We start from the raw sequence: 20683 nt of genomic DNA, 5'->3' as shown, positions 1-20683 counted from the left end.
ATTTTATATACTGTATATTTGAGATTGAGACTGTACATCTGAGAGTATGTGAGAGTGAGTGAGGAAGTGATTTCATGTGAGAGACTGTGTGAGTGGATGCGAGTTCAGAAAAAGGGACTGAGAGAGAGCATGTAGGTGTGAGAGACCTAACGTATGTGTGTATAAAAGAGTAAGTATGACAGTAAGTATGAGAGTGTGTCCATATAGTTTATGTGGATGTGAGAGAGTGCTCATGTAAGAGTGTGTTGACATTTATAAGAAATGTATATACTGTACATCTGAGAGTATGTCAGAGTGAGTGAGGAAGTCCGTTCAGCTGAGAGACAGTGTGTGAGTGGGTGCGAGTTCAGAAAAAGGGAGTGAGAGAGAGCATGAATGAGTGACTGAATGTATGAGTGTATAAAAGTTTATGACAGTAAGTGTGCATACAGTGTATGTGAAAGTGAAAGAGTGTTCACGTACAAGTGAGTGTGAGTTAGTTTGTAAGAGTGTGTGTTGACGTTTTTAAGAAATAGTATATATATGTGAGAGTGAAACTATATCTGAGAGTATGTGAGAGTGAGTGAGAAGTGCATTTATGTGAGAGACACCGTGTGACTGGCTATAAGATCAGAAAAAGTGAGTATGAGTTTTTCCAGGAGATTTGACCCTGACGGCGTGAACATGTGTGTGTGTGAGGTGAGTGTATGTGAGGTGTGCATGTATGTGTGAGACAGAGAGAATGTGTGAGCGGTGGTCCACAGTGTGCGTGTGGCGAGTATATATGACAACAGTTAAGAAACTTAGCTTTAGCCGCAAGTCTTAATCAGCTCCCTTGCGGGCCCATTAAAAGCCGGCGTAAACATTCCATAAAGCGTGTCATCATATTTCGCCCGTTACGGCGCCGGAGATGGCAGCGGAGGCAATACGTTAGGAATACGAGCTGCTGTGCGCCGACACTTCCAGGCGTCTGTCCTTTAGCAGCCGTTAGGAGTTCTCAGGTGACTCGTGCGCTCTTTAAAGGGAAAGGCCGACTAGCCAGCGTGTAGCTTGCTGCCTTTGCTCGTTGGGATTTAGTTAACTGCGTAAAAAAATGTATAGATTCTGGATAACTGCTACGTGGTCTCTTGGGTCAGGTTGGTAGTAGAATATCAGCTATAGAGCTCGTGCACCGACGTCTCCAGAGTCACGTGACTGGCCATTTTGACGGTCTAACAAAGCATTTTTCAATGCTAAGTCGGTTGGAGATGGTATGAAAATATGTCTTATAGCACGACGCCCATGTTTTGTCTGATACTGTTAAACATTTAGAAGGTGATAATAAACGAAGGTCCGTGGAAAAATGAGAGATACTTGGCATAGAAGACCCATATTTAATGCCGAAGTCGATGTTTTCGCCGATAAGAAAGTGGACTGTTAACCCGCTTGCGCTAGTCTTGGACAACTGGATCTACACATGGATCTGGTGAGTAAGTCGTCGAGATTTACATGGAAGAGTTTGAAAGCGTAGAAAAGTCTGGACGCATACAAATACATCGTTGGTGGATCTGTTCTCAATCAAGAATAAATCCCACATAGCGATAGAGCCACTCATATTTCTTCAATACAAATACCAACATTTCAATAAATGACCTGGTTTTACACAAACTCGCATTCATTAACTGATTGGGGGAAAAAAAAGATACTACTCGTACACGAAAGCGTGTTGCGGCCACACATTAAACCTCGGTAAACCTCTCCGTAACATGCGTTTTTTTTTTTAAATATGCATTGTTCTTAAACGAGTCCATTGGGTATTTAAAAAGAGAAAATAAACCGCTGGGATAGGATTCATCCCCCGTACACGGAAGCGTGTTGCGGCCACACAATAACCTACGTAAACATCTCTGTGACTGACTGTTTATTTTCTTTTTTTAAAATACGCATCAGACTCATTTGAGAACAATGCATATTTATAGGGAAAAAAAATGTCTGTCGGGGAGAGGTTTACCAAAGTTTAACGTGTGGCCGCAACACGCTTCCGTGTACGTTGGAGACGACTGTCTTTTTTTTCCTTTATTAACGCATTGTTTTCAAATGAGCCAACTTGGCATTATAAATACTTCTTCGGAATTTGAGATTGAAAAGAATAATTCCATCCTGAAATGAAATGATCGTTACACAGTCGTGTGTATTTATTTGGGTAGCATCCATCACGTTCAATTGCCGAAATCGATCAATCTTTTCTGGTCTTTTCAGATGGTATTCTATAGAATGACACTCACAATCACACCTAGGGGCAATTTAGAGTGCCCAATTAAAGTTGCGTGTCTTTGGGATGTGGGAGGAAACCGGAGTGCCCCGGCGAAAACCCTTGCAGTCAACATTGAGAACACGCAAACTCCACACAGGCGGGGGCGATATCGAACCCGGGTCCTCAGAACTGTGAGGCCAACGCTTTTACCAGCTGAACCACCGTTCCGCTGCACTGTATTTTTTAAATGACTAAATAAAGTACGAGGAAGCTGTACTTCCTGTTTCATGTGTATATATTCATGTGTATAGCGTCCTATTTAAAATAAGACTACATACAATTTTTTGATTAGCGGCCGGCAACACGTACAAAGCGGCACAAAACGGGTCCGCGACCCACCAGTTGATGATCCCTGCTCTCCAGTATTGTACTTTATAAAAACATGCATTTGCAATATAATCTAAATGGAAAAAAATGTAACAGCGTGTGTATCATGATTTCATGCTTCGCCGCCCATTGATATTGTGGTCCATCTGGATCGTCCAAGTTAGCCACAGTAATAACACTTACATAATACACCAACATGTTTGTTGGAAATGAAAAGTCGCTTTTGTCACCACTCTGTTCATCAAGTGCTTTTATTTATCAGCCCCCCCCCCCCCCCCCGGTCCCCTTTTTATCACAAGTCCTCACGAGGCGCCTCGCACCGCCTCGAGTGTACGAAGTGGACAAGCTGCTAATACTTTTTGTCGTTGGCTACTTCCTCCCACCACTCCTTCCTTAATCTCTCCTCCTTCGCCCTCACCCTCTTCTCTCGCTTTCGCCGCTTAATCCGCTCCACAGCCGTGAAAACTCTCCATGAGGGGCAGATGACCCGTTCTAATGGGACCAGTGCACACAATCTTGGAGGGTACGCACACACACACACACACACACACACCACACACACACACACACACACACACACACACACACACACACACACTAGTCATTAGCTTCATTTTTTATTATTTATACAATACATAGTAAATCGGGATAACATGATTTAAATGTTCCCATTTAAAATATTCAATAATCAATATTAATTCATCGTTTCGTGAAGCATGTAGTTAGCCTCGTTAGCTTAGCCGGGAAACACCTCGGGCCTCATTTTCGCGGCATGACATTAGCATTTTGCCGACGAGCGTTTTATACGAGGAGCGCTTTTGTTTACGGTTTGTTGACAGTTAAAATTGACGAAACAGGTGACATTCTTGGGAAAAAAAATAATAACACATAGAATTATTTGACAGACTCATGTGCATTGCTTACTATCAAGCAGACAACTTTGTTGCTGTTGATTTCGGACGGACGCGAGCGCTAGGCGGACCGACTGCATTTATTTGGGTTAGTTTTCGGCTTTGGAAGTGAAACAAAAAAAACACACAAACATGAATCAAGTCTGTTTTGGAATAAAATGATTCCCAAATGTGCATTTATTTTGGGGGATAAATATACACGATAAAATGACATGCAATATACACAGTGCACATATGTTTCGTCTCTGCTAGCGAGCGACAGGCACGCCTGGGCCGCATAGCTGCAGTCGTCGGGCTTCAACAGATGGCCTGACGGATCCTCGGACAGGCAGGGAAAGCGTGGGAGGGGTGTCAAAAGAGGGGAGCCCGGGGACTGGGCTGGGGGGCGGTGGGAGAAGGGGGAGTCGTGACCACAAGGGTTGCCGACGACTTCTGTTTACATGCGAGATGACTTACACAAACACGAGGGAGGTGCACGACCCCGAGGCGTCTTTAAATTTTGCTGCCGTGCTTCGGGCACACGTAATGACGAAAGTGAGTTTTCCGACAATTTAACGCTTCTCGTTCATCTGGCTGGCGTATGTATTTCAAATCTGGTAGGAGAAGATCATCTTTGAAGGACCTCTGAAAATGCTCGGAATGACCCTGAAATGACCGCTTCAAACCAAGATGGCAGACTTCCTGTGTCTTCTTCAGGGATGGCTTTTTTGAGGCTTTTTTGAGGGTCTACTCACAGCGGACATGGCTAAAAAAAATATTCCAGGAAGTGCAATCGAGCCAATGTTCAAGTGTCACACCCACTGCTCCTCTACTATTAATTTTTTCACTCGGATGAACAAAGAAATTCACATATTGTAGTGTTTGAGAGTGGAACCATTTCTTTGGCCCAAGAAGTGCAAACCCTAACATTTCCATTCCATTCCTCCAAAAAGTCTCTAAAAGCCACACCCAAAACGCCACACGAAGTCTGTCACTTGGTTTTAAAGCAAGCATTAAGGGCTCCTTTCCAGGCTTGGAGATTGTGTCCGATCTCCACCAAACGTGAACCGAGTATAATGCAGTAGTCAGCTTGACGGCACTGAATTGCGGGTGCCAGCGGAAGCGCGGCGGCAAAGTTTGACGACGCGCCGTAAAAACTGCGCGGAGGACCCGAGATACGCGTGTCGCAGCGGCAGCAGCCGCTCCTTCTCCATCTGCACCCGAAAGACCCCGGCAATGAGGCGAACATGTCACCGCCTGAGCCCGAACAGAGGGATGGAGAGCGGACAGGGGTGGGGGTGCGGGGTGGTGGGTGAGTTGGTAGCGGCTGCCGTGGGGGCGGGAGGGGACCAAGGAGGGACACATTAACAAGCTATAATCTCAACTGCCTTATCCATAATGCATTGTGTGGGCCAATTTACATGGTGCTGTTCCCTCTGGGGGAAAGGAGATCATCCATCACGCTACTTTATTAGCTCCCCTCACTCACTCAAACTCACACACACACACACACCACACACACACACACACACACACACGCACACACACACACAACACACACACACACCACACACACACGCACGCACACATACGCACACACACACACACACTGCGGCTTATTTATCTCTCCCAGTCCCTCTGTTTTGCCACAGCCGATGCTTCAAACTGCTGCTGCCTTAATAAAACATCTCCGAGGCCATTCGGGCAGACGGAAACTGGCAAGGTGGTACTACCCCAACCCTTGTTTGCTAAATTCAGTCTTAAGGTAAAACTGTATATATAAAACCCTATATATTATTTGTTCATTTGCATTATGGCTATTGATCATTATGTAATATTTAATTAATAAATATTTAATATTAGAAATTGATATTTAGAAGAAGCTATATTTTCTAAACGATCGCATTTTTGCGTATTAAATAGGTTGTGAGGTTAAAAAACAATAATATGAGTCTTAGTTACTTTTATGTTACTTTTACATGAATTTCTTTTGTGTTTTTTGTTTTGTATTTTTCATTTGCATTATTTATTTGAATTTGTTTTGTAATAAAAAAAAACATTAATATTCGTTGCGTACGCAGTTTACCATTTATTTCCACTCATTTCTTCAATACATTTTTTCCAGTTACAGTATTCATTTACTGTATTTGTATTTATTGCATTTTACTGCATTCATTTAGTAGCAGCCTACTGAATATATGAATATATGAAAAGGGATTAAAAAATAAAATAACTAATGTATAATCACAGGGCTCCTAAAAACAAACACGCAAAGTGCACATTTGAAAAAAAAACAATAGGATTAGTTTGGTGCTTAAAAAAACAACAAAACAAACAAAAAAAAAAAACGCAAACAATTTGTACCATGATATTTTTTTATAGCTTTTGTATACATGAAGTTTGTATATTTCTCCTCGTGTGTTTACACAGCACTAACATTTGTTTGGTCTTTAGAGCTCACTTGCAGTATAATACAATGATGCCTTTTTTTTATTTTCTTGTAAAATTTATCCTCCTTGTTTGTGTGATTTTAGTTTAAACGTAGACTATATTTCAGGGCGGCTTTAATTCGAAACATAGTGTATATTAAATCAGCGCCCGACGACCGCGCCATAAAAAGTGCTTATATACTATTTGGAAGTCATTTAATTTGGCAGAGTTTACAGCGGAGAGGCAAGTCCAGTTAAATTTGATTGTGCCACACTTTTTGAATAATTGATACTCAGACAGCTGGAGCGGAGATTATGACTAAAAATCCCGCTCCTTCAGAAATGTTTAAATTTTTGATGGTTTATCCTGACGCAAGCTGTTGTAGCGGAGCGTAATGATGCTAATTTACTCGCCCGTCATTTGTTGGTGATTTGTTTTGTTTCCTAATGAGTTTTTCAGACACTTAGTGTAACGTCAATTAAAGTCGGGCGAATTTGAGGCGAAAAGACGACAATTTCCTTCCGAGGGGGGGGGGGGGGGGGGGGAGATTAATGACAGCCAACATCATTTTCCGGTGACAGAAGCAGTTTATATGCAATGTGTGTTTGTCACCTGTGAATTCATACTTAAGTCCACCATGTGTCATGCAAATTAATTGTCCGAGCTCATGTGTGCATTTTTTTATCTTGTTGGCCAGCCTGATGTCAGGGATTTTGTTCCCAAAAGCAGAAAGACAAGCAAGTATGCATGCAGGCATGCATGTTTTTATGCTAGTATTTTAAATGAATATTTAAAATCTCCAATTTGGCTAAAGTGGCGTCAGCGGTTGAGCCCGCGTAGCCAAAAAAACAAGACGAGACAGGACAAGAAAATAAACAGTTAGTTGGGAAAGTGAGATCATGCTAACATGCTAGTATTTTAACCAGCCAAAATGTCATTTAAAGGTCAAGTGTCATCCACATTATAAAATAGATATTGTAATGAAAAATACATATAACATTATTCACTTCAATGTCTATACGAAAAAATAAATATGAGCGGAGAATGTGTCATCCATGCGGAAATTTGCGGAAGTGTCATTTGACATCCAAGTGGTCGCCATATTGGCTGCATCTCCTGCCCGTGATGTCACACTAGGACATTCACCACCGAAAGCACGCTGTGACCCCTACTGTCGGAGAGGAACACGCCCCTTCTGACACGGGAGCTCTTTTCGAAGAAGAGAACATCTCACAACCGGGTGAAGTTAGTTTCGAGCCATATTTAGATTATATGTGGATCACGGCCAAACCTCCTCCCTGTCCGATCCACTTTTGCGGCCGTGACGAGCCACCCCGCCCGACAAGGCCAGCGGCTGGCTCGGCCTTCCCACCCGGCAACCTTGTCGGACGGTGTGGCTCATTTTTGGCGCCGAGGTGGCTTATCACGGTGCCGAGCCGGGCCGCTTTACGGTGTTGTCGTCGCACATGGCTGAGTGCACCATTGCCAGCAGCGTTGTTCATTGCCGCCGCCGTCCGCGAGCCCAACACGGCAGCCTTCGCCGGCTAGCCGACACGCAAATTGACACATTGAGCACCCCTGTCGTACGTACGCGGATCTTTTGTTACATTATGAGAAACAGATTACGTGGTCTGCCCCAAACTATTTTTTTTTTTTTAGTACCTGTATACACACCTATCTGTCGTTTGGGACCCATGAAGCTCTCATCCTTTACTCCCGTGCAATCCATTTTTCATGACGAACTGGGCTTCTTGGAAACTTATGAAGGATAAATCCATCCTTCGAGCAATATCCAGCAATACTATGAGGCGACATTTTGGGTAACAGGAAGGAACAACGAGCTAGCTTCCCGCAGGTAAAATTAAGAGAAACAAATAAGTCCGCTGGAGGGCGCTCCTGCCCCGTACGTCACTTCCTTCTTCTTCTCGAAAACGAATCCCTCGAGAGCATTTTCATGGCGGGAGTTACAAAAAGCCATCTACGTCAAAATCATGTTTTGTGGTGAAAAAACGGATGGGTCCATACTGGCTGCTGTTTTTTCATTAATAACATACTAAAAAATCATGCATTTCATGACACTTGACCTTTATGTAATTTACTAAATTGAAACACGATTGGGGAATAAAAAAACAACAACAAAAAAAAAAGTTTTTCTTGATAAATGTTTGCACAGTAATGGTGGATTAGGGTTTCACCTACAAATACAGAAAGAGAGGACGACATACAAACATACAAACATGTCAAATTAGCTCATGTTAGCCTTTTTTTCTCTTTTTAATGACTCAAAGTAGTCCCCCACAAAGATGCTTAAATCTGAAATGTCTCAGCAGTAAGGGTGAGTTGTTCCCGGTTGTGCCCGCATGTACAGAGAGACAAGCACGTTCACACAAAATGTCGAATGAGGAATCTGCGCTCATGCTAACATTCTATGCTAGGATTTTAACTCGCCAAAATGTCCCCATGGAGACAAATGGAGCGCACATTAAAGGTGGGACGTACACACACACACACACACACACACACACACACACACACACACACGATTAACAGAGGTTGTCAGTGAATCAAAATCATTGCAATTGCAATGGCTTGATCTCTGCACAGTGTTTAGGATCACAAATAAGTAATAATTTGCTAATGGTAACATTATGTTGAGTCGGTTTAGGGGCAATTAAAGTGAGTGATATTTACATATGCCTAATGAATCACCGGCCGCGGCAGTTTGAGGCCCTCGTGAATATTCATGCAGGCATTTCTCTCCTCGACCGCCCCCCCCTTCCTCGCCCGCCGACGTTTATAAACTGAATTATGGCTGATTTGCCCTTTTCAACAGACCAACATGGCCGCGTCGCCCGCAAGGAGGCCGGCGAACAATAACGTCTGATGATAAACACATTTTAGTGGCCGGGAGACGGGCAAATCTGCGCCGATTTACATCTGGGGCCATAATGAGCGTTCATAAAGTCGACTCGCAATTGTATGGCGTATGAACGCTTACGCAAATGCGGCCCGGTTCAACCTGTCAGGTGCGAGATCAACAGGCGGCATCAGCCGGCGCGTTTAGCGCGCTTGTCATGCTAATAACGCGCGGGTCTCGGGCAGCAGGTGCGTGCAATTGCACGCAGCGCGTCACAGCGTTTCCCGGCTGATTTGGATCGAGCACCCTGGATTGGTCGCTACTAGCGGGGGCACATACGTAAACTGCCAATTCACAGTCCGGTTTTGTCCTCGATGAACCCATCTTGCTTACTTAGGGAAATTGGGAGAAAAACCAGCAAACCTGAAAAAACACCGCGTATGAACGGTATACAAGCTCCACACAGCAAGGGCCGAGATTCAAACCCTCAACCTCAGCACTGTGAAACACACGAGGCCCACCATGCTGCCCTTGTGTGTAAAGGCCTGCTTGAGGCTTACGTGGATTTGCTGCCCCCTGCTGGTGCTCTGAGGTCTCTGACACGTTGCATCGGGCGTCAAATTCGGGGAGGGAGCAAAAAATGTTTGCACAATAAATAATTTTTTTTCAAGGCAAATAGAATGTAAAACATTGAATTGATACAATAAAAATATTTTATACTTTTGGGAATTAATTTCATTCAATTTTGATGAACGCTCAAATATGTTTGGCACAGTTTTAAGCAGAATGCCCTTCCTGCCGCAACTCTCTGCATTTATCTGGGCTTGGGACCGGCCTACAGGACGCACAGGAATTGTGGCCTCCTTTCGGGATGCAGATTGTCAAAACAAGCCATCAAATAAACAAAGTCAGCACATAAGATTCATAATTCACATACTACCTGATCTATGTTAATGTTAAAGTCAGATAAAAACAACCAAATAAACACAGTCAGCAGATACGGTGCACAAATCACAAACTACCTGTGTGAAAATATAAAGGATATGGCGATTTAAAGGATATGCGGAGGGGAGGGATTCAAACCACAATGGCCCTCATTCTAGTAGTTGACGGTTGAGTCCACGTTCGATGTTTGGTCCTCGTTGAAATACTCTACGTAGGGAATGTTGTTAGCGCGCTAGGCTAACTCAGGCCGAGCAGCTTCAACGCGAACGATGCGGCACCAATTTGGGTCCTAAGATGTACTAAGATAAGACTTGTTAAATTTCTTATAAGTCCTCACACCCCTCGTCGTACAAGTTATGAAGTTACTCACGTTCGATGTTTCTTCAACAGCGAGGTTTGATCACAAACGCATCTCGTTGTTAGTCAGCTAAGCTAAGGTGGTCTGGGCCTATAAGCAAGTTTCAGTTGACGTTTGTACTTGGCCAACTTCCTACGAAGTACTCACGGTTCTCGTTGTCAACGAAACGTAGGTTTTGGCGGTCGTTTAAGTACTAACATTTGAATATTAGTTCAGAATTAATTTCATATAAGATAACCATTTACAGAATTTAGCAAAATTAAAATTTCTTTAAATGCATGTGATTTTTTTTTTTTTAGCTGTGCAGTTTATTTTTTAATTGAGTAATCGATTATTTAATTGGATCAATTTGAATGATCAAGTAAATAACGGAAAAAATTACATAAATACAGTACATAAATAAAAATAAATGTACATTACATAAACATACATACATGAGCGTACATATTTTTTTCTTTTGCTAGCTATACTGGCTATGCTATTGGTATTGCTAGCAATGTGACGTATTTATACATTTCAAAATTAATTGGGTTCTTGCTCGGTTCTTGAAAGAATATCCTTAGTCTTTCAAGACATCTTGAAAATTGTGAACTTGTACCTATTCGAGATATCGGACTGTCTGCTATTTTGCAGCAATTGGGGCTATATTTATTCCTGAATTATTTATTATGAATTAATGCTCATCTGTTTGCTACCACACCGGTGGCGAGAGGGCCTTCAAAAATAGAAATTCTTGCTTGGACTCCATAACGAGAAGGATTCTTCGGTGTTGCTTCACGACTGTTTATTATGTCGTTATGTTACAGTTATGATGTGGTATTTGCATTATTTGAGTTCAGTCCTCGTGCTGCTCCCTCCTGTACACGAAGCTGACGTAGATGACGGAAGTTACCGGAAGTTTGGGCAGCCGCAGGTCGGGGAACGGCAACGTGCCGTCGCTATCGATTTGCGTCTGCACCGTGTACACCTTAACGGCCTCCGCGCCGCCCCGCAACACCGAACCGTGAATAACGCCAAGCCGGGCCTGCTCGTGGAACGCCGCCCCCAACTCCCGGCCCAGGAAGATGTTCTGCACTTGGGACGGAGGCCGCAGTCTCCACCTGTCGGCGTCAAAATGGAGGTCGTTGTCGCTCTCGGACTCCGTCTTGGTTTGTGTCATTTGCGGGAAGTCTATAACACTCAGTTGCTCCAGCTGCTGCACCGTGAAGTGTCCCTCCAGAAAAGGGGCGCCAGCCTCCCCGAGTTCACCGCCGCAGTCCATCAGGGTGAGGTGGTGCACCTCTGAGTTGTTGAGCAGGCGGGCGGTGTTCCAGGGCGACGTGTACCACACGGTCAGGCGCCGCATGCGGAACATGGGCGAGGGGTACGGCGTCGCCGAAGGGGGCTGCAGGGTTGACAGCGGGATGGTCCTGCAGCGGCAGGCCGCCAGCGACGCCGCGCTGCACGCTTGCGGCTCCTGGCTGCACGAGTAGTAGAAGAAGCTGTCGTGCGTCACGTACGCCAGACACATTTCAGAACGTTGGGGTGCCAGCAACACCCACAGCAGGACGCACAGGAGGGGCGCCGGAGGCCCCGGGGAGGCCATCGCTAATGGGGGCGGGGCCTGGTGACCATCTTGACTGCTATTCGCGTGAACTGATGCCTGAAACAAGATGAGGGAACAATTGGTCCGCTGAAAGCATGCCCCGTTCAACTGTCAACCACCAGTAAATTGCAGTCGAACTACAAAATTTGACCCGCAAACATATATTCACGCAAGAACTTTTCATGGCGTTGGAATCAGTGATCACTGCCTTTGGTGTGGGCAGCGTGGGATTGATTCCCGCAGAGTGATGGTGTCGATATCTGCCCTGTGACTGACTGGTGACCAGTTCAGGGTGTAGTCTGCCTTTCGCCCGAAGCTAGCTGGGATAGGCTCCACCTTTCCCGCAACCCTTGTGAGGATAAGATGCTTGGATTATGACATGTCATGACTTTTCGTGGCTCGACCACAAGCCGCTATGCCAGCGCAAAGGCTTTGGCTGCTACTTCCGAATCTGGCCCGCCCTGCCCACTATTTTGCCTTCTCACCTTGACGTGCGAGCACTCGCAGCCGACAACGAGGCGCTCTAAAGCAGCCCCGCCAGCCGACTAGCCGAAGGGAAGATGCATTTTTGTGGTGTGGGGTAGTTATGTGGCCAACTGCACGTCGTAATTTTGCTAATATGAAACTGTTCGGATGTTTTGATTTGATTGCTCTGAATTCAACATGCCCATTTTCAGTTATTTAAAACTTATAACATGTTTTGTAATGCTCTGTACAATATATAATGTACCGTAATTTCTGGCCTACGAGCCGCGACTTTTTTCACACGCTTTCAACTCTGCGGTTTATGTGGTGATGTGGATAATTTGTGCATTTTTTCTAACGACCGCGAGCGGAAAAGGTAAGAATGAGACCAGTGGAATGTATGTGCCAAGGAAGTGACTTTTACTGGTCCTGTTAGCGCTGTGCTACTGTTAGTGCTGTGCTAGCGTGTTGCTGCTGTGTTACTGGTGTGTCTCGGTGATATTTACCAGTAAGTTTTATTTTAACCGGCCCTGTTAGCGTTAGCGGTAGCTTTAGCGCGCACTAGCATTAAACTCTTTCTGTGTACTGTCTTTTTGTAAATATCTTATGTTTCAATGTGGGTTTCAATGTGGGCAATTGCAGCTTTTACACAGCTGCCGAGTATGTATGTACCAAATGGTATTTCCTCTACAAATGTACTCTGTGAGGCTTGGAACCAGCGGTGCGCTAGTGTTAGCGCTGTGCTAGCGTGTTGCTGCTGTGTTACTGGCGTGTCTCAGTGAAATTTACCAGTAAGTTTTATTTTCACCGGCCCTGTTAGCTTTAGCGCTAGCATTAAACTCTTTTTTTGTACCGTTTTTCTTTGTAAATATCTCGTGTTTCAATGTGGGCACTTGCGGCTTTTACACAGCTGCGGTTTATGTATGGTATTTCCTTTACAAATGTACTTGGTGAGTCTTGTAACCAGGCGCGCTCTGTAAGTTGGGAATTACGATATAATGTTTTCTTATTTAACAACGTACTGTTATCAGATTACTCTTTCATTTTGGCTCCAACAGCTCTTTTTAGAGCCGACGCCCGTTTAAAATATGTAATGCAGATTCAGATACCACCCGTTATTGTTGGTGGCTTTTGCTCGTCGGCATGGGCTGTGATAACAGATCGAAAATACATTTTATGCTTCTCATTTTTTCCATTCAATATATTGCGGCCACTGGGATTATCTGGTAAATAGTTCTATTCGCATGTGTGTGGAGGGTTGGGAAAAAAAGAAAAGAAAAAGGAAAATGAAAAAGGTGAGCCAAAGTGCAGCAGCGCTGCCCATTTGTTAGCTTCTCGCTAAGATGCTTGCTCACACTTTCTGCATTCCCAATTGGTTACAATTTAATAATTTTGGGGGGAAAATATAAGGCCCACAAATGTTTATACGACCACTCCTCTCTCTCCACTCCCTCAATTCTACAAAGTACTGGTAGCATCTTTTGTTGAAAGGAAAATATTCTTCCGCGTCTCAAACTAATGACAACAGATGGCACAAGAAGTTAAAAAAAAAAAAAGTGTATGACTGAGCTTTGAATTATGCCCGCTGGCAAGAACAGCTGCAAAATGCGCGTTGAACTTGAAAAGACGTTAGCGTGGATGCCGTGGAACTCGGGAAATGATGAAATACCGCAAAGTTGCGATGGATCACTTGGCATCTGTCTTCTTTGGAATTCTTCTTTGGTTTTGTACCTTTTGCACATTGAAAACACGGAGCTCTGAGCAAAAGTCTTGGGTCATCTTTGTTTATTCAACGTTAAATGGTGCTATTTGTTAGCCTGCTTATATGTTGCTCGATCTTAAAAGTAACTTAGTTACATTACTGATTATTTGTTTCCAAAAAAGTAATTCAGGTTGGACAAAAGTAACTTATTAGTTACTTTCAGCAGCTGTTAAGTGACAGGAAGCTAGGGTAAAAGAAACCTAGATATCGTCATGACATTTTATCTGTAGAATTATGAGGTTAAAAAACAAATAAATATCAGCAGGCATACAATTAATTCCAGTCTAATGGTGGCGGGTTATTGTCATTACTTGTAATTTGGTTTCCCCATTTTTGATAGATTTGAACAGTTTTTGCTCGACAGCAGGGGTGTCAAACTCATTACTTGTTACGGCTGTGAAACGATAAAAATCATTAACCGCCTCATCATATTTACATATGAAATTTATGAACTGGTTTTGTAATCAGAAATCAAGGGTAATGAACTTTTCCAACTATTGATGTTTGGTAACACAAAAATGCTTGTACTATCTCAACGTTACCATTTACGATATGACAATTTGAAATTTTGGTACAAATTTGAACAAAAAAAAAAACATGGAAGTTGATACACACGACTTGCCTCTGCGGGCCATATAAGATCATGCAGGGGGGAGGGGGGGCAGATCAGGCCCCCGGTCCTTGTGTTTGACACCGTGCTCCACAGTATTCGAATCCGGAGGCTGCGATGAAGTACTATTTAAACGGCAACACATGTGGCGGTGTGCTGATGAGTAAATGTTTCCATCTTCAAAAAAATCAAAAAAGCTAAATTTTGTTCTTGTTATGCTATCACCCTGGTTGGGACCGTCCCTAATGTATCGACTGAGGATATTTTCCGGCAATTCGGGTGTCGCACGTCGAATGCTTAGCGCATGAGCGCATCTCTCACTCATTAAAAGGCTCCGTTGCCAAAAAAGTGAGATGATGTGGAGACATCTGGACTTCATCAGGTCCTTCGCCACTCGCTGCACGCCATTTGCTTTCGAGAATGCAGCAGACCTAAAAACGCCTACTGGGGACCGACATGGACACCTGCTGACCTCATCACCACGAACACTTCATAACAAAAAATATATGTATATCAATCAAAATGATATGTTATTGATTTTTACAGACACTGGGATTTTCTTATTTTTCAGCTTGACACCAAAAACGGTGGAAAATCTTTTTTCGCAGGATGTCCGACACAAATCTCACGCTGTGATTAGTGGAAAACTGTCAAGATTTTATCGCTGTGCTTCTTTTTTAATGAAATATTTCATTTGAATCATAGCAAGTTGGCCAATTTTGGTAGCGTGTGTTTACCAGAAACACTAAATGCATGTTTTCTCATGTGTGTATAGAATCTACATCTTTAAATACTCCTTCCCAAAAAAAAAAAAAAAGTGTAAAACCAACAATTTTGTTCACTTGGGGGAGGAAGCTTTATACGTTTGAAATGATATCCTAGCATAGATGAGTTATATGATTTTTGCACGACACGTCATGGATTAAACAGCAAAACAATTTAGTGTATGTGTATGTTTACATTATATAATTTTTTTGTGGGGGATGCAAAATGCAATTATCCATCCATCCATTTTCTTCACCGCTTATCCTCACGAGGGTCGGGGGGAGTGCTGGAGCCTATCCCAGCTGTCAAGGGGCAGGAGGCGGGGTACACCCTGAACTGGTTGCCAGCCAATCACAGGGCACATAGAGACAGTGAACCAATCACAATCAGAATCACACCCAGGGGCGATTTAGAGTGTCCAATTAATGTTGCATGTTTTGGGGATTTGGGAGGAAACCGGAGTGCCCGGAGAAAACCCACACAGGCACGGGGAGAACATGCAAACTCCACACAGGTGGGTCCGGGATTGAACCCGAGACCTCGAAATTGTGAGGCCAACGCTTTACCAGCTGGTCCACCGTGTCACCCAAAAAGGCAATTAGCTGTACCATAAATTATTCCTTTTGTTTACATTTGTTTTTTTTTTAATCATGATGTTTTATGCTGGGCGGAACAGTGGATCAGCTGGTAAAGCGTTGACCTCACAGTTATGAGAACCCGGGTTCAATCCCGGACCCGCCTCTGTGGAGTTCCTCCACTCTGGTTTTCTCCCACATCCCAAAAACATGCAACATTAAATTGGACACCCTAAATTGCCCATAGGTGTGATTATGAGCGCGGCTGTTTGTCTCCATGTGACCTGCGATTAGCTGGCCCCAGTTCAGGGTGTACCCTGCCCCCTGCCCGTTGACAGCTGGGATAGGCTCCGGCACTCCCTGTGACCCTCATGAGGATAAGCAGTGAAAAAAAATGGTTGTATGGATGTTTTATGCAATAGTTCCATAGTATCTGTGAATTATACCGAAAATACTAGTTTGTTTATTTGGGAAGTGTGTTACTTTTCATGTAAAAATCCAAAATATTACCTGGCTTGTGTTATTATTATAATTTGCTGTTGACTTGAAACAAAAAAAAATACATTTCTTTATGGAAAAAAAAGGATAGTTGCTTTAAAATGCAAAATATATTAGCTAAAGTGCCATTTGAGGTATCATATTTTTTCTACACGTTGAAAATAAAAAATAAAACATCTGGCCGTAGACTTCTTTCCCGTGGGGAACTCCAGTCCGGCGTCTTTGTAAAAAGTTTTAAGTTTCCTGGTTTGGACGCATCCATTTTGGCGAAAGCGCCCGGGCCCACTTTGACCACCGCATTCCTGCTCTGGCCTTGAATGAACTCAAAACTAGAACACGGTGTCTTTTCGAATGTTCCTTTTTTTTTTTCTTCCACATCCTCTCGTAGACTCCACATTCTCGCCGCCTACGGTGGTTTTTCCTTTTTGGTGTTTGAAGCGCCGCGCAAATATTGCGGTCGCAGTTGTTGACACTGCTTTCGACAATTTCGCAGCGAAACAAATTACAGCCTGCGAGATGTCTGAATGCCGTTCGCTCGGTTGTAAACAATCCACGGCGGCTCAAGTGGGGTCGTTTTGTTTTCATCAAATTACGACCCCCTGCAAAAGTATTGGAACGGCGTGACTGATTCCTCTGCTTCTGTTTTTTTGCGGTTGGCTTTGACATGAAAAGATGAATATGACGGGATTGTTTTGGAGCAATGGTTCTGGATTTCCCCCCTTTTTCAGATTCTCAATTGTTTTTCACCAAGCTCTCTGGTTGACACATTGGTGACACCTCTAAGTAATCCATCCATTTTCTTTGCGGCTTATCCTCACGAGGGTCGCGGGGAGTGCTGGAGCCTATCCCAGCTGTCAACGGGAAAGAGAGTGTCCAATGGATGTTGCATGTTTTTGGGATGTGGGAGGAAACCGGAGTGCTCGGAGAAAACCCACCCAGGCATGGGGAGAACATGCAAACTCCACACAGCCGGATCCGGGATTGGACCCGGGACCTCAGAATTGTGAGGCCAACGGTTTACCAGCTGAGCCACCGTTCCGCCCTAAGCAATGTAAATGCAGCACAAATTTGAGTCTAGAGTCATAGGCGGAGGACACTGTCACAACTTTTCAGTCATTTGTAGTCATAATAGTTGTTTATCACAGAGGATAAAGAATATATGCATATGAGTGTGGTTATATTGTCTGCCTACATGTTCTGCTCCAGCGTTTGTCCTCAAATATGCTGCAACACAGATACTATTTGTTAGCCTGTATGGCGTTTCGCATTGTTTTTCAGCATTAAGCTCGGTGGAGGGCGGCACGGTGGACCAGCTGGTAAAGCATTGGCCTCACAATTCTGAGGACCCACGTTCGATCCTGGCCCCACCTGTGTGGAGTTTGCATGTTCTCCCCGTGCCTGTGTGGGTTTTCTCTGAGCACTCCGGTTTCCTCCCACATCCCAAAAACATGCAACATTCATTGGACACTCTAAAATTGCCCCTAGGTGTGATTCTCTGTGCATCTGTTGTCTATCTCCATGTGCTCTGCAATTGGCTGGCAACCAGTTCAGGGTGTACCCCGCCTCCTGCCCGATGACAGCTGGGATAGGCTCAAGCAGTCCCGCAACCCTCGTGAGGATAAGCGGATCAGAAAATGGATGTATGGAAGCTCGGTGGACACTGGCAATGGCTTACGGCCGTGCTATCCTGAGAACGCCCGATCTCGTCAGATCTCGGAAGCTAAGTGGGTTTGGCCCCAGTTAGTACTTGGATGGGAGACCACCTGGGAATACCGGGTAATACCGTAAACTCGATGGACACTCCTCAGTCAAAGCTATGCTGTTGTTAAAATACACAAAATGTACGGTAGTTCTCTTTGTTTTGTTTAGTTTGGCAGTAAACCTCAGCCGGGAGTGGCATTAAACAGCTCGAAGCCTCTTTTTGAAGAATTGCTTCTTGCTGTGCAGTGAGTTGAGTTCACCGCCACCATGTTGGTTGCATATCTGGCAAAATCCCAAATCTTAAACTGAACATAAAACAATCAACGTACAATATTTGGACGCACCTATCAGTCACATGTCCACATACTTATGCTCACATGTAAAATGTTTCGAAATAAAAAGTGTTCTACAAACACGCAGACAATCAAAGATGGCAAAGGGCCAGATATGGGATGCCTCTAAAGATTATCTTGAGGTTTTGGTATCTATTAAGAGAGATTAATTGTATTTATCGCCTCGGTGTGGTCAGAACATGGTCATGGTGGTCATTCGTAAATGATTCAACAATCACCAGCCCAAATCGTTTTCTGTGTGGTGAAACAGTAACGGCGAGTCGGGCCAAGCCACCGACTCCGTGATTATGGCGATTATTGGCACGATAGCCAATTAGGAAGCACTGTGACAACTATCAGAACTTTTTTCTTGTTGTTGTCATACCCAAATATTTTCAGGCCATAACAGGAATCAAACAATCAACTTACCGCTGAAGGGGAGCATGCGATTGCGCCGGCGTACTTATCCAAGAATTACTATACGTGATGAGCGTTTACGGGTCGTGGCGAGGCCACATCGGGTCAGATCACATCGCACTTCCACAGGCGTGAGCTCATGCGCGCGGGAGATGACGCTTTCATATTTGAGGTTATTCAACATCAACGCAGCCTCTGTTTATGTCCACAAGAAAAAGTCCCACCGCTTCTATCCGAATGTTGACTCCACGCAGCTCTAGAATCAATTTAACGGGTCAGAGAGGCTGTTATGTAAAGACTAGACTGGGGAGACCAGAATCTGAGAGCCACATGTGAGGCCAGCATCCACGGCAGCTGAAGGGTTTCAATGGGGCGCCTCGATCTGCGATTTTTTTTTTTTTAGAAAATTACATAACGCTCTTACAGGAATGCAACGACGAGCGTACACAGTTAAAGCGACATATTGGACTTCACAGTCGCAGTATCGGAGAGTGGATGCAACTTACCGCTGAAGAGCTGCTGCGTGACTGCGTCGGGGTGCGAGGCAGCTCGGGAAGAAAAGATCACGTTGGCCTGACGTCAGGATGTGGGAAGTATCCCGCAGAGGAAGCCGGAGTATGCGCCGCGCTCACCAGTTTATTAGGCGCACCCTGGCTTACGTTTTGCTCTTGTCGTCTTGTGCAAAATCTCTTTTCCCAAAAATGTATTTCTTTTATCATGGCAAGCGAGGGTACAGGACACCATTTGTTCATTTTTTTACACAGTGAACATGAAACACTTTTGATTTGGATGACCTTGTTTTTCTTGAGCTCAACTCAAAGATCTAAAATATTTGCAAATACAAAAGGCCCATTTCCCTCAAATATTATTCATAAATCTATCTGAACCTGTAGTAGTGAGCACCAAAATAGTCTATACACTTCACATGGCAACACGCTATTTAGATGGTATGAATATTGCACAGGTTTCCAATATTAAGTAAGTATATACCCATCCATCCATCCATCCATTTTCTTTGCCGCTTATCCTCATGAGCGTCGTGGGGAGTGCTGGAGCCTATCCCAGCCTATCCCACTGTCGTCAGGGAAGAAGCGGGTACACCCTGAACTGTTTGCCAGTCAATCACAAGGCACATGGAGACAGACAACAGCCGCACTCACAATCACACCTATGGGCAATTTTGAGTGTCCAATTAGTGCATGTTTTTGGATATGGGAGGAAACCGGAGTACCCGGAGAAAACTCACGCAGGCACGGGGAGAACATGCAAACTCCACACAGGCAGGTCTGGGATTGAACCCGGGATCTCAGAATTGTGATCTATATATACATTTTCTTAGCCGCTTATCCTCACAAGAGTCGCGGGAGTGCCTGTCCCAGCACTCTCAGAGAGAGAGAGAGAGAGAGAGAGAGAGAGAGAGATGGCAGCATAGTGGAACAACTGTTTAGACCGTTGGGCTGGCTGTTCTGAGGACCGGGGTTCAAATCCTGGCCCACCTGTGTGGAGTTTGCATGTTCTCCACGTGCCTGCGTGGGTTTTCTCTGGGCACTCCGGTTTCCTCCCACATCCAAAAAAACATGCAATAACTGGACACTCTAAATTTCCCATTAGTGTGATGGTGAGAGCGACCGTTGTCTGTCTCCATGTGCCCTGCGATTGGCTGGCACACAGTTCCGGGTGTACCCCGCCTCTTCCCTGACGACAGTGGGATAGGCTCCAACACTCCCTACGACCCTTGTGAGGATAAGCAGCTCAGAAAACGGATGGATGGATACTTTCTGATGGTCTGACAACTCTTCTCTTACTCATCATGGGACGTGTCTTGAATCACACCTTGGCATGAAACATTTTAGACCATTAGTTAGGACTGAACCATCTGATAATTATTTGCACT

At 44.3% G+C, this 20683-nt stretch overlaps 1 protein-coding gene and 1 pseudogene across 2 annotated transcripts; one reads left to right on the top strand and one right to left on the bottom strand.

Annotated features, from left to right (window-relative positions):
- Window positions 1-5453: 5453 nt before the first annotated feature.
- si:ch73-52p7.1 (uncharacterized protein LOC100321084 homolog) lies at window positions 5454-19416 on the bottom strand. Of its 2 annotated transcripts, none has more exons than XM_061837953.1 (2): window positions 19296-19416; window positions 5454-11721 (listed from the first exon to the last, which is right to left on the bottom strand). In XM_061837953.1, the coding sequence occupies exon 2, from the start codon at window positions 11662-11664 to the stop codon at window positions 10915-10917; it is 750 nt and encodes a 249-aa protein (XP_061693937.1). In that variant the 5' UTR covers window positions 11665-11721; window positions 19296-19416; the 3' UTR covers window positions 5454-10914. The 2 variants fall into 2 exon arrangements, with proteins under 2 accessions (XP_061693937.1, XP_061693938.1); XM_061837954.1 differs by lacking the exon at window positions 19296-19416 and adding an exon at window positions 18802-18960.
- On the top strand, window positions 18009-18130 carry LOC133510317 (5S ribosomal RNA; annotated as a pseudogene).
- Window positions 19417-20683: the final 1267 nt, after the last annotated feature.

Source organism: Syngnathoides biaculeatus, chromosome 12 (genome assembly GCF_019802595.1).
Source record: "Syngnathoides biaculeatus isolate LvHL_M chromosome 12, ASM1980259v1, whole genome shotgun sequence".
Taxonomy (NCBI): Eukaryota; Metazoa; Chordata; class Actinopteri; order Syngnathiformes; family Syngnathidae; genus Syngnathoides; species Syngnathoides biaculeatus.
The sequence above is the reverse complement of the archived record's forward strand: the minus strand, read 5'-3'. Positions and strand labels throughout refer to the sequence as shown.